General features: G+C 42.6%; 1 protein-coding gene across 1 annotated transcript in view; it reads left to right on the top strand.

Annotated features, from left to right (window-relative positions):
* Positions 1 to 16,774, top strand: part of LOC117533382 (MORN repeat-containing protein 4-like) — a 25,247-nt gene extending 8,473 nt beyond the window's left edge. Inside the window, exons 3-5 of the mRNA XM_034197080.1 lie at positions 7,501 to 7,615; positions 11,933 to 12,042; positions 16,313 to 16,774. Of these exons, the coding sequence (XP_034052971.1) occupies positions 7,501 to 7,615; positions 11,933 to 12,042; positions 16,313 to 16,458 (371 nt within the window). The 3' untranslated portion in view covers positions 16,459 to 16,774. The remainder of the gene's footprint in view (positions 1 to 7,500; positions 7,616 to 11,932; positions 12,043 to 16,312) is intronic.
* The last annotated feature ends 1,674 nt before the right edge of the window (positions 16,775 to 18,448 follow it).

Raw genomic sequence — 18,448 nt, 5'->3', positions numbered from 1 at the left:
AACATTAAAGCATGGAGACATGTCCCAGTAGAGAGACTACATACTGATATACACCTGAACATCAGCAGGAGAGGACTCTTTAAAGTAGAGACACTACATACTGATATACACCTGAACATCAGCAGGAGAGGACTCTTTAAAGTAGAGACACTACATACTGATATACACCTGAACATCAGCAGGAGAGGACTCTTTAAAGTAGAGACAACTACATACTGATATACACCTGAACATCAGCAGAAGAGGACTCTTTAAAGTAGAGACACTACATACTGATATACACCTGAACATCAGCAGGAGAGGACTCTTTAAAGTAGAGACACTACATACTGATATGAACCTGATCATCAGCAGGAGAGGACTCTTTAAAGTAGAGACACTAAATACTGATATACACCTGAACATCAGCAGGAGAGGACTCTTTAAAGTAGAGACACTACATACTGATATACACCTGAACATCAGCAGGAGAGGACTCTTTAAAGTAGAGACACTACATACTGATATACACCTGAACATCAGCAGGAGAGGACTCTTTAAAGTAGAGACACTACATACTGATATACACCTGAACATCAGCAGGAGAGGACTCTTTAAAGTAGAGATACTACATACTGATATACACCTGAACATCAGCAGGAGAGGACTCTTTAAAGTAGAGACACTACATACTGATATACACCTGAACATCAGCAGGAGAGGACTCTTTAAAGTAGAGACACTACATACTGATATACACCTGAACATCAGCAGGAGAGGACTCTTTAAAGTAGAGACACTACACACTGATATACACCTGAACATCAGCAGGAGAGGACTCTTTAAAGTAGAGACACTACATACTGATATACACCTGAACATCAGCAGGAGAGGACTCTTTAAAGTAGATACACTACATACTGATATACACCTGAACATCAGCAGGAGAGGACTCTTTAAAGTAGAGACACTACATACTGATATACACCTGAACATCAGCAGGAGAGGACTCTTTAAAGTAGAGACACTACATACTGATATACACCTGAACATCAGCAGGAGAGGACTCTTTAAAGTAGAGACACTACATACTGATATACACCTGAACATCAGCAGGAGAGAACTCTTTAAAGTAGATACACTACATACTGATATACACCTGAACATCAGCAGGAGAGGACTCTTTAAAGTAGAGACACTACATACTGATATACACCTGAACATCAGCAGGAGAGGACTCTTTAAAGTAGAGACACTACATACTGATATACACCTGAACATCAGCAAAAGAGGACTCTTTAAAGTAGAGACACTACATACTGATATACACCTGAACATCAGCAGGAGAGGACTCTTTAAAGTAGAGACACTACATACTGATATACACCTGAACATCAGCAGGAGAGGACTCTTTAAAGTAGAGACACTACATACTGATATGAACCTGATCATCAGCAGGAGAGGACTCTTTAAAGTAGAGACACTAAATACTGATATACACCTGAACATCAGCAGGAGAGGACTCTTTAAAGTAGAGACACTACATACTGATATACACCTGAACATCAGCAGGAGAGGACTCTTTAAAGTAGAGACACTACATACTGATATACACCTGAACATCAGCAGGAGAGGACTCTTTAAAGTAGAGACACTACATACTGATATACACCTGAACATCAGCAGGAGAGGACTCTTTAAAGTAGAGATACTACATACTGATATACACCTGAACATCAGCAGGAGAGGACTCTTTAAAGTAGAGACACTACATACTGATATACACCTGAACATCAGCAGGAGAGGACTCTTTAAAGTAGAGACACTACATACTGATATACACCTGAACATCAGCAGGAGAGGACTCTTTAAAGTAGAGACACTACACACTGATATACACCTGAACATCAGCAGGAGAGGACTCTTTAAAGTAGAGACACTACATACTGATATACACCTGAACATCAGCAGGAGAGGACTCTTTAAAGTAGATACACTACATACTGATATACACCTGAACATCAGCAGGAGAGGACTCTTTAAAGTAGAGACACTACATACTGATATACACCTGAACATCAGCAGGAGAGGACTCTTTAAAGTAGAGACACTACATACTGATATACACCTGAACATCAGCAGGAGAGGACTCTTTAAAGTAGAGACACTACATACTGATATACACCTGAACATCAGCAGGAGAGAACTCTTTAAAGTAGATACACTACATACTGATATACACCTGAACATCAGCAGGAGAGGACTCTTTAAAGTAGAGACACTACATACTGATATACACCTGAACATCAGCAGGAGAGGACTCTTTAAAGTAGAGACACTACATACTGATATACACCTGAACATCAGCAGGAGAGGACTCTTTAAAGTAGAGACACTACATACTGATATACACCTGAACATCAGCAGGAGAGGACTCTTTAAAGTAGAGACACTACACACTGATATACACCTGAACATCAGCAGGAGAGGACTCTTTAAAGTAGAGACACTACATACTGATATACACCTGAACATCAGCAGGAGAGGACTCTTTAAAGTAGAGACACTACATACTGATATACACCTGAACATCAGCAGGAGAGGACTCTTTAAAGTAGAGACACTACATACTGATATACACCTGAACATCAGCAGGAGAGGACTCTTTAAAGTAGAGACACTACATCCTGATATACACCTGAACATCAGCAGGAGAGGACTCTTTAAAGTAGAGACACTACATACTGATATACACCTGAACATCAGCAGGAGAGGACTCTTTAAAGTAGAGACACTACATACTGATAGACACCTGAACATCAGCAGGAGAGGACTCTTTAAAGTAGAGACACTACATACTGATATACACCTGAACATCAGCAGGAGAGGACTCTTTAAAGTAGAGACACTACATACTGATATACACCTGAACATCAGCAGGAGAGGACTCTTTAAAGTAGAGACACTACATTCTGATATACACCTGAACATCAGCAGGAGAGCACTCTTTAAAGTAGACAATACACACTGATATACACCTGAACATCAGCAGGAGAGCACTCTTTAAAGTAGAGACACTACATACTGATATACACCTGAACATCAGCAGGAGAGGACTCTTTAAAGTAGAGACACTACATACTGATATACACCTGAACATCAGCAGGAGAGCACTCTTTAAAGTAGAGACAATACACACTGATATACACCTGAACATCAGCAGGAGAGGACTCTTTAAAGTAGAGACACTACATACTGATATACACCTGAACATCAGCAGGAGAGGACTCTTTAAAGTAGAGACACTACATACTGATATACACCTGAACATCAGCAGGAGAGGACTCTTTAAAGTAGAGACCCTACATACTGATATACACCTGAACATCAGCAGGAGAGGACTCTTTAAAGTAGAGACACTATATACTGATATACACCTGAACATCAGCAGGAGAGGACTCTTTAAAGTAGAGACACTACATACTGATATACACCTGAACATCAGCAGGAGAGGACTCTTTAAAGTAGAGACACTACATACTGATATACACCTGAACATCAGCAGGAGAGGACTCTTTAAAGTAGAGACACTATATACAATTGTTAAACCTGAAAATACACACAGACATAGGAAATGACTCCCTTTTAGTTGGCTCTCCTTACTTACTTGTAAAAAGTGTTTTCTACCTGCTGTAAAAAACTCAAATGAAGTATCTCCCCAGCTGTGTAAACAGAGCTGAAGTTCCCCTTGGAACATATTTAGTTGCATGGAACAAACCCTTTTAAAATGGATGTGTTTTTTTTCTTTAAAATGTCCATGTCACTCAGACTTCACCGTGTAATATCTAACTGTGTGTGTGTTTGGAGTAATAAACACAGTTTGATGGTGCGTCTCTGCGTCCATGCATGTGAACTCACTGTTTGCACACAAACATGCAGCGGTGTGTTGCTCTGAGGTCTTCGGTGTCACATGAATAATTCAGCGGTGCGCTGCTTGAAGGAATCGGGTTGCAGGAAGTAGCTCCAGAGCAGCCAGTCGGAGGCCATTTGCCCCACTGCACAGTCGTTTAACATCTATGCATTTCCGCTATTGATTGACATAAAAGCTGGACAAATTCAGCTAAACCGTAATTAGCCGGAGAGCTCGACCCGACACGGCGTTACAAAAAAGCTGAGAGACGGATTAGAGTCTGTCTGCAGGGATCAAATCCAAGAGGAAATGACTGTCCCTTACTGCTGATAATCTGTCCCTTCAGAAAAAAGCAAACTGTTGGCATCGGAGCGGTCCGTTAAGCGCTTTCACTCTCGCTTCTTGATTTCATTTAGGACATCAGTCATACTTTGATACTCCTCTAACGCTCGATTGAGGACTCTTGGCGTTTGTGGACTGCAGACTCTTTGACAAATAATTAAATGAAGTTATTCTTTCGCATTAGGCTCCAACTTCATGCACTCAGTAGCAGTTAGATTTGTTTTAATGATTAACCAATCATTGTAAGGCCTATAGAATAATAAACCAGGCATCACAATGACCCAAAGTCCAAAGTAACGTCTTGCTATCAAACTGTTCCAAACCCAGATTTAATCTCGAATGATTTGAAACAGTACACTATTCAATTAAATTCAATCATCAGGATTTTTTTAACCTTGTTTTGGTTAGAAGCCAGAAATAAGACACAAGTGGAAGAGATTTTAACATTTTGTTCTACGACATAAACTACGTCAGTACCTCAATACCCCACCGGTGAGTTTAATTCACAAAACAGAGGATGCCAACAAGTGTCTAAATAAGATGACTAGCGGTGATGAAGTGAAGTCATGTGACCGTGCTGTAGTTCCTTTATACCCAAACATTCGCTTTTTACGTCAAAAAGTGGCGTTCAAATCTGGCCAGTCTTTTTTTCTGCAATATCAACAAAATCCAATGGAGAAGTCTCATTGGCTTTTTGTCAGCTGGCCCTCGCAATGATAACTTCTGCCTGCATAAACACGCCTATCTTCACCGCTCCATATAGAGCTCCAGATCTCCAAATCTCTTCTCCACATCTCCCGTGAAAACCCTGCTGAGATTAGGCAGCACATTAAGCAGCCTGACAGATGGATGCCTAATGAACTTTGCCATTAGCTGGTAGCAACACTCACTAAGCAAATCCCAATCCTCTGTAAGGAATCCCCCGACCCTTTCCACTAGTTTCATGCCACTTGGCGAGCTCACAGTAAATCCATTTAGTCGCGTGAAGCTTCTGGAGAAACCCGGGACCTCCTCAGTGTCCAACTGTGCCACACATCCAGTTAGTCTGCTAAATCCCACCGGGCCTACTAATAGAAGTTGGCAAAGAGAAACACTCGTCTATTTCCCTCCTGTCTCCTCAAGCCTCCTGAACCTGGAGATTTGTCGCATCTTGAAAGGTCACCTATTGTGCAAAATCCTCTTCTTCATGTCTCTTCTACATCAACATGTGTCCCCTCTTCTTCATGTCTCTTCTACATCAACACGTGTCCCCTCTTCTTCATGTCTCTTCTACATCAACATGTGTCCCCTCTTCTTCATGTCTCTTCTACATCAACATGTGTCCCCTCTTCTTCATGTCTCTTCTACATCAACATGTGTCCCCTCTTCTTCATGTCTCTTCTACATCAACATGTGTCCCCCTCTTCTTCATGTCTCTTCTACATCAACATGTGTCCCCTCTTCTTCATGTCTCTTCTACATCAACATGTGTCCCCTCTTCTTCATGTCTCTTCTACATCAACATGTGTCCCCTCTTCTTCATGTCTCTTCTACATCAACATGTGTCCCCTCTTCTTCATGTCTCTTCTACATCAACATGTGTCCCCTCTTCTTCATGTCTCTTCTACATCAACATGTGTCCACTCTTCTTCATGTCTCTTCTACATCAACATGTGTCCCCCTCTTCTTCCTGTCTCTTCTACATCAACATGTGTCCCCTCTTCTTCATGTCTCTTCTACATCAACATGTGTCCCCTCTTCTTCATGTCTCTTCTACATCAACATGTTGTCCCCTCTTCTTCATGTCTCTTCTACATCAACATGTGTCCCCTCTTCTTCATGTCTCTTCTACATCAACATGTGTCCCCTCTTCCTCATGTCTCTTCTACATCAACATGTGTCCCCTCTTCTTCATGTCTCTTCTACATCAACATGTGTCCCCTCTTCTCATGTCTCTTCTACATCAACATGTGTCCCCTCTTCTTCATGTCTCTTCTACATCAACATGTGTCCCCTCTTCTTCATGTCTCTTCTACATCAACAGTGTGTCCCCTCTTCTTCATGTCTCTTCTACATCAACATGTGTCCCCTCTTCTTCATGTCTCTTCTACATCAACATGTGTCCCCTCTTCTTCATGTCTCTTCTACATCAACATGTGTCCCCTCTGTGGAAAGAGACTCTGAAAGTTTCAGGAACAAAGATTCTCTCTCTTTTTGATCCATTTCTATAAAAACCTGTCTGAAAATGAGCTGATCAGATTTTGGCCACTTTATGATGTCATAACGATGTCTTGTCTTGTGTAACCATTAGCCAATCAGCAACCAAGGTAACCCCCCCCCCCCTTATCACCTGAATCTCCTCCGAGAGCACCATTGAGTTCTTTGTAACCAAATCTCTCTCAGAGGGGCGTGGGGAGGGGCTCCTTATTTTCATCTAAAGTAACAGACAGAGAATCAGCACTTTGGAAACAGGGCTGAAACAGAGGGGATTGTGATCTGTTTGGTGTTTCAGCCAATCAGAGACAGGTTCTGTATATATCTGAGACCTGTGATATGTTGATGATAAACAGGATGATAAGGGACCTTTAAGGGGGGTCTCACCTCTGTGGGCAAAACGAACAAGAGCAACTCACCTTTTGTCCGTTAGCACATTATGACTTCTGAAGTTAAAGCCTAACATGTTGAAGATTATAATAATGCTGCCATCAAGACCCACCCTAATTTTATTCACATTTGTTTTATTAAGCCTATCATGTAGAATGTGTTGCAGCGCTAGCCAATATAAGTGCAAGTGTTACCTAGTGATGTCATTATATTACAGAAGTATATCTTCCCTCTTTGATGTCGAACCTTTAAATTAAGGAAACGATGCCGTCATCTCTTAAAATTCACCAGTTTCCAAAAACATTAATTTCTGCAGAACCTTGAAGAACATGTTGATTTATTGGAAACCTAATCTGTGCAGCAGAGGACATGTTCAGGACTTAAAAACCAACTCACTTATTATTATTCAGGGGCTTTGGAAATATTAAAACATCATTTTAAATGAATATTTAGCAGAAAATAAGTCTTTTCAGTATCAATAGTTTCTGTCTTTGGACTTTGCAAAGAGGCTCTTATAAAATGTTTGCTTTTCACAGCAGTTACATATTCCAGGTGACGAGTTTTTATGAGAATATTATGTTGAACTTTAGTTATATTTTGTGTCATTAAATCAAAATCGCCTTTCCACTTAATCCGATAATTTAAACTAAAGTGATCTGTGTGTGTGTGTGTGTGTGTTTCCTCAGGTCTGCGTCACGGCCTGGGTCAGCTGACCTTCAGCGATGGGACGTGTTACACTGGACAGTTTGAGAACGGGCTCTTCAATGGCTGCGGGATGCTGGTCTTCCCCGACGGATCCAGGTCTGTCTTTCACTTCCTGTCACCCTGACCTTTGACCTTTAAAGTTAAAGCACTCTTTAGGGCATCGGTTCCCAGCCTGTGGGCCGCCAAATAATTTGCAAACATTATGATTTGTGTGGAAACATTTTCATTATTAAGATTTTATTTTATTTGAACCTCCATTCCTTTCTCTTTCTTGAGCCTCCTTAGCAACGGTCATTACAGTCCTTGACAGCGGTCTGTTCTACTGGATTTACAACGTGTCACATGTTCTGAATTGACCAATCAGAACTCTATTTAGCCTCTGTATTGTTTATGGTTGAATGTGGGCCACAAACATTATTTAAATTCTTAAGTGGGTCCTGAGTTGAAAAAGGTTTGGAACCGCTGCCTTTGAGCATTATCTAAAAGCTTGACCTAATGACACTGTGCCTAAATACCTCTTCAACCTCATCTGGGTTTTCATTCCATCAGAGTTTCATTTGATGTAAATTAAGTTACTTTAATATTGTTAAAATTACCTGGCAGGATGTTGTCTGGCAAAACTTGGCACTCGAAATGTATTTTTCATCGATTATGATTAATCACTTAGTCTGAAATGTAAACAAATTGAGAAAAGAAAATATCTTAAGCTGAGGCAAGCTCTTAAAAATACCTTTTTGTAATAGTTTAAGTATAAAGCCTAAAACATATTTAATTAACAATGATATATGACAGAGAAAGCAACAAACCCTCCTCTTACCATACGTTCTAATTACAGGCTTTTTTGCATTAGGCGCTTTCACACCAAGTACTTTGCCGTACTTAGTTCATCAGAACTCTTTAGTTCAAATGAAGCCGCTGACGTCACTTCTTCTGCTTTGGGTTTACTGGCAGGCCGCAAACAACTTCACGGCGTATACTGACACCCGAAGTACCCGGCCGGAAGTCTCCGGAGTTGAAGCCTTCCGAGTAAATCGCCAGAACGCAGACACCTCCTCATCTCCACCGCCTCCATGTTTTATTTTGTGTTGCCATAAGTTAGTCTCTCTGCGTTTGTGCGCTGGGCTAATGCTAATAATGCTAATGTGAGGAAAATAAAATGGCGGCTTCACAAAACTTTTTGGGAGTTTTACGGGGCGTGGTTTGCAATCCGCACAGCCAATCAGAAATGGGAACCTTTTTCTCCCACGAAAGTTCCTGCTCTCTAGCAGGGACGGAAAAGGGGGTGAAAAGGTTCATGAACTAAGTTCTAGTTCCCAGAATTGTTTTGGTGTGAACGCACATTTTCGGAACTCTGTCGGAACTATACTGGGAAAAGTACTCCGGTGTGAAAGCGCCTATAGTTTTGCTATTTTTGCTTTAATAATGTAAACAATTAGCAAAATAGTTGCCAAATATTTTCCGATTATCTCCAAAGTAATTTCTACACATTTGGCTTCAACTTCATGAACTCAGTATCAGTCTGAAACTCCTGACAATTAAATAATGAACCAGAATGTCCAAGGTAAGGTCTTAAAATATTGTGTTTTATCTGACTCAAAGTTCAAAAACCGAGATATAATTAAAGTAGGAAAAAGCAAATATCATATAGTCGTCTCTTAAAAAAACGTATAATATTCTGTGTTTCTGTTTGATAACGGATTGAATTATGTTGAATGATTTCCCACAAAAGAAGGCAGTAAAGACTTTAGTTAACCTTAGTCTTGGTTCCTTAGTCTCAGAAAGATCTTGAGTGTTAGGAAATAAACAAATAAAGAAATATTACCATTAATTCTTCGATGAATGAAACTAAGTCTTCTCTAACTTCTGAATATTTGCTTACATATTTTCATCAGAGCATTTTCAAAGACAAATTGTTTTTGAAGTACTTCATTCCAGAGCAGACGGAAACATCTGCTTCATTTCTTCATTTCTTCACGAGGAGAAATAACTTAATTGAAGTGTGACCTGTGAACAAAATCAGTCTGCAGAGATTTGTATTATTTGTGAAGCGCAGGTACAACGTTCAAGTGCAGCAGATGACGTGTTCAGGGCCTAACTTAAAAAACAATTATTCGGGGCTTTGGAAATATTAAAACATCAATTTAAATGAATATTTTGTGTCTTTTCAGAAACAAAAGTTGCTATCCTTGGACTTTGAAAAGAAGCTCTTAAAAGATTGTTGCTTTTCACAGAAGTTACATATTCCAGGTGACAAATATTTTGTTGAACTAAATCAAAATCTTCTTTTATCTGGATGGGAGAAGTCAAAGCGGTTGAATGTCTTTGGCTCTTTGTATCCGCCTCACCCCATCTGTGGCTCCAAGTAATCCGTTTGATGGAATTCAATGTTTTATCTTGTCGATGTTTTGAGCTCTTGTTCTGCTCCTGGCACTTCAGTCTTTTGTCAGTGTGAGGCTGTTTGACATTGGAGCGATGGCACATGTTATTCATGCTGGGTATGTAAATATTTCTCACAGTTTTTTGTCTCAGCTGTTTTTTAAACTGTGAAACTGAAAACTCCTAATAACGAGGGGGTATGAATACATTGATGACTGCTTGGTAAAAAAACAAGTTGGTTTCAAAGATGTGTGTTTTGGCGATTAGGCCCCGTTGTGCGGGAGTATAATTCGGGAGGGGAGAACCAATCCGATGAAACGCCCCGGGGTCTATACACTGGTGGTGGTGAATCTATAGTTGGGGTCGGTCTGAAGGGGAGTGGCTTAGCTTGACCCTGGTGGTGGTGAATGGATGGTTGGGGTCGGTCTGAAGAGGTGTGGCTTAGCTTGACCCTGGTGGTGGTGAATGGATGGTTGGGGTCGGTCTGAAGAGGTGTGGCTTAGCTTGACCCTGGTAGTGGTGAACAGATAGTTGGGGTCGGTCTGAAGGGGAGGGGCTTAGCTTGACCCTGGTGGTGGTGAATGGATAGTTGGGATCGGTCTGAAGGGGAGTGGCTTAGCTTGACCCTGGTGGTGGTGAATGGATAGTTGGGTTCGGTCTGAAGGGGAGGGGCTTAGCTTGACCCTGGTGGTGCTGAATGGATAGTTGGGGTCGGTCTGAAGGGGAGGGGCTTAGCTTGACCCTGGTGGTGGTGAATGGATAGTTGGGGTCGGTCTGAAGGGGAGGGGCTTAGCTTGACCCTGGTGGTGGTAAATAGATAGTTGGGGGTCGGTGTGAAGGGGAGGGGCTTAGCTTGACCCTGGTGGTGGTGAATGGATAGTTGGGGTCGGTCTGAAGGGGAGGGGCTTAGCTTGACCCTGGTGGTGGTGAATAGATAGTTGGGGTCGGTCTGAAGGGGAGGGGCTTAGCTTGACCCTGGTGGTGGTAAATAGATAGTTGGGGTCGGTCTGAAGGGGAGGGGCTTAGCTTGACCCTGGTGGTGGTGAATGGATAGTTGGGGTCGGTCTGAAGGGGAGGGGCTTAGCTTGACCCTGGTGGTGGAGAATGGATAGTTGGGGTCGGTCTGAAGGGGAGTGGCTTAGCTTGACCCTGGTGGTGGTGAATGGATAGTTGGGGTCGGTCTGAAGGGGAGGAGCTTGGCTTGACCCGGATTCAGAGGGACAGGAGGTGAAAAGGGGTGGAGGAGGGTTGCGTCGAGTCACCTGAAATGGCAGCTGTCAGAGGGAAGAGCTGATTTAAAAGAGTTAGCGGAGCGCTATGATAGGCTTGTGAGAATAGAGCGAAGTGATTGGTTAAGCTGGAGAGTGACGCCCCCGATCACTTATTGAGAGGAGAGAGAGAGTAGTAACATGGAAATAGTAAATTAATGAGTAAACCAGTCTTCCTGGTTGAACTTGCGCTGAGCTTCATTGCTGCAAATTCCCTAGCTGTTTGCAGGAGGAAAGAAAAGGTACAGCATCAGTCTGAAACTCTTATTTATTTATTGTGTCTATTGTTTACTGCAGTGAGAGTCGCCAAAGAAATGTCGTTATACTTTGTATGATGACAATATAGATATGTTCTATTCTATTTTAAACTCCTGATAATGCTGCTACTGATAATTAACCGTAAACTGAAAAGCCCATGCTAACGTCTTAAAATATTTAGTTTATCTGACTCTGAATCGGAGATATAATTAAATTCGTAAAAGCAAAAATCATATAGTCGTCTCTTAAATAACTCTTGGTGTTTCTGTTTGATAAATGATTGAGTTATGTTTAATGATTCCCCACAAAAGAAGGCAGTTAAGAGTGACTTTAGTTAACCTTAAGTCTATTTTATTAATAAATACAAAGAAAAGTTAGCAGCTTTTTGGTTTTGGCTCAACTGTTTCAACACTGGGTCGTTAGCCTTCCTATTTAACACTAATCGGTACACAACAGATTTGAGGCGAGACATTTCATGTATTTGTTTTTTCTGTTGATGTTTTATTTGTAGGTATGAAGGTGAATTTGTGCAGGGTAAATTTCAAGGCGCCGGCGTCTTCACGTGCTTCGACGGGATGAGGTTCGAGGGCGAGTTTAAAAGCGGCTGTGTGGACGGATACGGTAAGAAATCACTACTCAATTATTTATTTGACATGTAGTCACTTGTGTGTTGTATGTTTGTATTTGTAAATTGAGACTTTAGCCGCTTTCATACCGAGTACTTTGCCGTACTTAGTTCCCAGCACTTAGTTCCCAGCTCTTAGTTCCCAGCACTTAGTTCCCAGCTCTTAGTTCCCAGCACTTAGTTCCCAGCTCTTAGTTCCCAGCTCTTAGTTCCCCCATGGAACTAAGAGCCGATCGCGTTCACAAAGGAATAAGTTCCCTGAGTGAAGATTACGCAAATGAAGCCGCTGACGTCACTTCTTCTTCTTCTGCTTTGGGTTTACTGGCAGGCCGCAAACCACTTCACGGCGTATACTGCCGCCCAAAGTCCCCGGCCGGAAGTCCCCGGAGTTGGAGACTGGCTTCAGTAGAAGCTGCTGGGACTCCCAGCAGCTTCTACTGAAGCCTTCCGAGTAAATCGCCAGAACGCCGACACCTCCTCATCTCCACCGCTCCCATGTTTTCTTTTGTGTTGCCATAAGTTAGTCTCTCTGCGTTGGAGCGCGGGGCTAATGCTAATAATGCTAATGCCAGCAAATACAATGGCGGCTTCACAAAACTTTTTTTGTTTTACGGGGCGTGGTTCGCCCAGCCAATCAGAAATTGGAACTTTTTTCTCCCCAGGAAAGTACCACCTCTAGCAGGCACTAAAAATGGGGGTAAAAGTTCTCATGAACTAAGTTCTCTTTTTGGTGTGAACATAAAATCCCAGGAACTATCGGAACTAAAGGGGAAAAGTACTCCGGTGTGAAAACGCCTATAGTTATGTTTCTGTGTTTGTGACCTGCCTTGAGACTTAATTATATTTACAAAATACATCATATATTTTATGCTAATGTTCATTTAGTGCACTGTCCCCGTCAAAATTAACAAACAAATGAATAAATCTTATCAGAAAGTTCTTCTTTAGTCAAAGTCAAATTCAACTTTAATGTCAATCTTACTCAGTTTGTGTACAGACAGAGATCGAAATGACGTTTCCAACAATCCTGAATGTAAAATTATACAGTATACAGATATGTATAAAAATGTGTATAAAGTATGTATATCCTATATTCACAATCAACACATATGCACACATTAAAATAAAAAAAACACAACAATCAATATATACAAAATAACAGTCACTTCAATATCTTTGGTGCAAGATTGTCCGTAAAATGTGCATTTATTGCAGATTGCCCATAGCAGCGTAAACATGTGTGCTGGAATTGAGTGTCTGATTGTGTGGGGGGTTATAGTCTAGTGGGGGCAGGGGGGGGAGAGAGGGGAGGGAGGGGTGAGAGGGGAGAGAGGGGAGGGAGGGGTGAGAGAAGGGGCGGGGGGATGGAGGGGTGAGAGAGGGAGAGAGGGAGGGATGGGTGAGGAGGGGGTTGAGAGGGGTGACGGTTTGAGAGGGGTGCAGAGGGAGGGAGGGAGGAGGGTGAGAGGGCGCGAGGGAGAGGTCGAGAGAGGGGGAGAGGGACGGGAGGGGAGAGAGGTGAGAGAGAGGGGGGAGGGGAGAGAGGGAGAGAGGGGATGAGGAGAGGTGGAGGGAGGGGAGGCGAGGGGAGGGGAGGGAGGGGAGAGGGGAGGGAGGGGAGAGAGGAGAAGAGGGAGAGGGAGAGGAGATGAGGGAGAGAGGGGAGAGAGGGAGAGAGGGGAGAGAGAGGGGAGAGAGAGGGGAGAGAGGGGAGAGAGGGGAGAGAGAGAGGTGAGAGGGGAGGGAGGGAGGAGAGAGTTCAGCCTCCTGACAGCCTGGTGTAAGAAACTGTTCTTTAGTCTGGTGGGGCTCGACCCCAGGCTGCGGACCCTTCTCCCTGAAGGCTGGAGGATGAAGAGGCAGGTGGAGGATGAAGAGGCAGGTGGAGGGTGAAGAGGCAGGTGGAGGATGAAGAGGCAGGTGGAGGGTGAAGAGGCAGGTGGAGGATGAAGAGGCAGGTGGAGGGTGAAGAGGCAGGTGGAGGGTGAAGAGGCAGGTGGAGGGTGAAGAGGCAGGTGGAGGATGAAGAGGCAGGTGGAGGATGAAGAGGCAGGTGGAGGATGAAGAGGCAGGTGGAGGGATGGGTGGGGTCACCAGCAATGCTGAGTGCTCTGCGGGTGTTGTAGATGTCCATGAGTGATGGGAGTGAGGCCCCGATGTTCACGACGCGCTGCAGGGTCTTGAGGTTCGATGCAGCTTCCGAACCACTATTTATTTAGTATTTAAGATACTCTACCAGGTTTAGGGTTAGCAGTGGTGCAAAGTAAAAGCCAGTAATTACAATTCTGAGGTAGCCATTAGAAGTAAATGAATATAATAAATCAATAATATAACATATAACACGTCTTAGACAAATACTCGATTCTGATTGGTCAATTTGCAACAGGTAAAGATGTTGATTTTAAAAGAGATGTAACATAAGGATGATATTAGAGGACATTTCTTGATGTTTATTTTAGTATCTCAATCTTTGACTTTGAATTTCATTACTTTAATATTTCCTTAAAGGTAATTGTTGTAATCTTTGAATGTCACTCCTACATTAAGGGGATATTTATTATTCAGTCTTGAGATTCGTTGTCACTCTCACATTGTCGCAGATCCCCTCATTGTTCTGATACCTGATGCTTTAAATACTTTTAAATAATATGAAACAGACGACGTGTTAATTGTGCGGTCGGAAGCCCCCCCTGTGTGTTTCTCAGACTCTGGAGGTAATCAACACGTTTTTATTTGCGTCACCTTGACAACTGGTTCATTTTTGTGCTTGTAAAAATAAAGACGGATCATAAAGATTCCTCCAGCTTCCTGAGATCTGATGATGTGGTGTTTTTAGAGGAAGGGGCGTCATTCCTAAAAGTCTTTTATGAAGTTTCTTAGTTGAACATTAACCCAAGTTCAGATAACAGTGAACTCAAACCCATTATATGAAGGAGAAGTCAAACAAGAGACAACAGATGAAGGCGATGAAACTCAAACGAGAGGTGAAGTCTCAGCTTAGTTATTCAATATGTTTCTTTTTGGTGAGGCTGTGGCTCAGTGCGGTAGTGTGCTGATCTGTTGGTTCAATCCCCACTCACTGGGCAAGACGCTTCACCCCAAATTACTCCTGGGGGGGATTGCCCACAGTATTGAATGTATGTAAGTGACTTTGTATAAAAGAGTGTTAATTAATGTAATGACCACTCAGTTCATACCAAAGCAGACAAAACAAGAATTTAAAAGTTGTTTTTGGTTTTATTTCTTTAACTTAAAGGTGGGGTAGGTCATTTTGGAGAAACCGGCTCGAGTGCTCTAGAATTTGAAAATACACAGCCGGAAGAAATCTTCCACTTCCTTACAGAGCCCCTCCTCCAACACACACGAACGCGCACATGACCAATGAAGGCACGAGATGAGTTAGTGCCCAGATGGAAGGCTGACAGGCAGGTAGGCCATCCAGTTACTTTAGCCGGGCCGGCTCAGATGATTGGTCGTGCTTTTTACAGCGCCACGGCTTCCACAGATGACATTTTTTAATGGGTTTTTTGTCAACGCACTTCAGATATTCATTGCTATCGGGACGTTAAGAGCATTCCATGGAATATAACAACAAGTGTATCTCGAGCCGGTTTCTCAAACTTACCTACCCCACCTTTAACATGTTTTTATACAGGTGATGTCATGACAAATACATCTTACTATGCAATTAATAGCTCCAAGTTAAAGATTGGTACGGGGGGAAGGCGTATTTTTGTAGATTGACCCTGAAGTTAGCATTGCAAAAGGCTCCTTCGACAAAAATCAGTATGTAATGATTTGTTACCCGGAATAATTGTTGCTAGCTAGGTAGCTAACAGCGTTGACCGTAACTTCCTGTGATGGTGTGCGATCTGAAACAACACATCACGGTTAAAAGTCACACTGGGTAAATGTAAACGGTGCCGACATCGCATGCAGTGAACTGAGCGAAGTTTACCGAATTAAGACAAAGAAAGTGAATGTCCTTCAACGTCAGAATCTGTACTTGGTCCTTTCTGCTTGCATCTGTTTGCAACTCATATATCAATATTCCAATTATTTGTTTATAGACTATTCTGCACTATTTATATAATATTTTCTTGTATTTACTTGCACTATTATTTGTATTATTGTGTTGCACTGTTGGAGGAGCCTGTGACCTAATCATTTCATTGTCATAACTACACTGTCTGTAGCTATGCACACATGACAATGACAAAGCCTTGAATCTTTGTTGAAATATCTGACTCGGAGTCTCTAATGCAGGAATACTGACGTTTCTGGACGGAGGGCCCGGCGGCGGCGACGAGGGTCTGTTTGAGAGCAGCCAGCTGGTGAGGAGGGAGAGCAGCCAGGGGGCGGTGCTGAGGGCGCAGGCGGCCGCTAACAAAGCCCGAACGCTGGCCATGTGACCCGGACTACATCACACACAGTGCCCCCCCAACAAGAACAACACCCTCTTGGTTTGATGAGAAGTGATTTATTAAAGGTCTCCTATAATACAGTTTTTCATCAATATATCACAGGTCTCAGATATATACAGAGCCTGTCTCTGATTGGCTGAAACACCAAACAGATCATTGCAGCATTACCCATAATCCCCTCTGTTTCAGCCCTGTTTCCAAAGTGCTGATTCTCTGTCTGTTACTTTAGATGGAAATAAGGAGCCCCTCCCCACGCCCCTCTGAGAGAGATTTGGTTAGAAAGAACTCAATGGTGCTCTAGGAGGAGATTCAGGTGATAAGGTGGGGGAGGGTTACCTTGATTGCTGATTGGCTAATGGTTACTCAAGACAAAACATCGTTATGACATCATAAAGTGGCTCAAATCTGAACAGCTCATTTTCAGACAGGTTTTTATAAAAATGGATCAAAAAGAGAGAGAATCTTTGTTCCTGAAACTTTCAGAGTCTCTTTCCACAGAGGGGACACATGTTGATGTAGAAGAGACATGAAGAAGAGGGGACACATGTTGATGTAGAAGAGACATGAAGAAGAGGGGACACATGTTGATGTAGAAGAGACATGAAGAAGAGGGACACATGTTGATGTAGAAGAGACATGGAGAAGAGGGGGACACTATGTTGATGTAGAAGAGACATGAAGAAGAGGGGACACATGTTGATGTAGAAGAGACATGAAGAAGAGGGGACACATGTTGATGTAGAAGAGACATGAAGAAGAGGGGACACATGTTGATGTAGAAGAGACATGAAGAAGAGGGGACACATGTTGATGTAGAAGAGACATGAAGAAGAGGGGACACATGTTGATGTAGAAGAGACATGAAGAAGAGGGGACACATGTTGATGTAGAAGAGACATGAAGAAGAGGGGGACACATGTTGATGTAGAAGAGACATGAAGAAGAGGGGACACATGTTGATGTAGAAGAGACATGAAGAAGAGGGGACACATGTTGATGTAGAAGAGACATGAAGAAGAGGGGGACACATGTTGATGTAGAAGAGACATGAAGAAGAGGGGACACATGTTGATGTAGAAGAGACATGAAGAAGAGGGGACACATGTTGATGTAGAAGAGACATGAAGAAGAGGGGACACATGTTGATGTAGAAGAGACATGAAGAAGAGGGGACACCATGTTGATGTAGAAGAGACATGAAGAAGAGGGGACACATGTTGATGTAGAAGAGACATGAAGAAGAGGGGACACATGTTGATGAAGAAGAGACATGAAGAAGAGGGGACACATGTTGATGTAGAAGACACATGGAGAAGTGGAGTTTGCATAATAGGTGACCTTTAAGGGATTTTTTCCTTTAGTTTCCGTCTCGTTGAGCATGTCAATGTTTTTTCCCCGATGTCTCATCCCTGTACCGTGCAGTATTCTCTGGAGTAGAAATCTCCAGAGAGCTTCTTTTTTTTTCATTTTGTTGCCTCCGATTGGAAAGCCACTGCTTCAGGATCAGCTGAGTCAAACCCAGATGAACTGCTCTGTTAACACACAGGTGCTGAATCTGCTCCAGGATCAGATCGCCTGACAAAACAAAACTCAGAAGTGCTAACGGACATTTTCCAGTAAACATGGATTTTTGTGATAAATGTATTTATTTTTAAATCTGGTTTAAACTCATCTAAGTGCCGACCACACAGTGCCAACAGGCTGCAGCTGATCCAGAATCAGTCGTTTGTCATGAGGTGAACAGCGGAGGGGAAACGGCAGGCTGCGGTGATGTGTGCAATTTATGTGTCTGAGGTGCAATTTGATAATAACGTGCAATTTTTGCCTGAAAACAAGATTCCCCTCCTCCAGCAGGTTTTTCTCCGGTCTTTGTCTCAGAAAGGCTTTGTGTCAAAGTGAGGCTCATCTGATGAAATACAGCCTCGGTGTCAAATAGCAACTCTCTGAACTGGAAGGGTTTCATTCCAGAAACACATGC

The sequence above is a fragment of the Gymnodraco acuticeps genome, unplaced genomic scaffold (genome assembly GCF_902827175.1).
Source record: "Gymnodraco acuticeps unplaced genomic scaffold, fGymAcu1.1, whole genome shotgun sequence".
In the NCBI taxonomy this organism is placed as follows: Eukaryota; Metazoa; Chordata; class Actinopteri; order Perciformes; family Bathydraconidae; genus Gymnodraco; species Gymnodraco acuticeps.
Note: the sequence above shows the minus strand (reverse complement) of the source record. Positions and strands in the feature narration are given on the sequence as shown.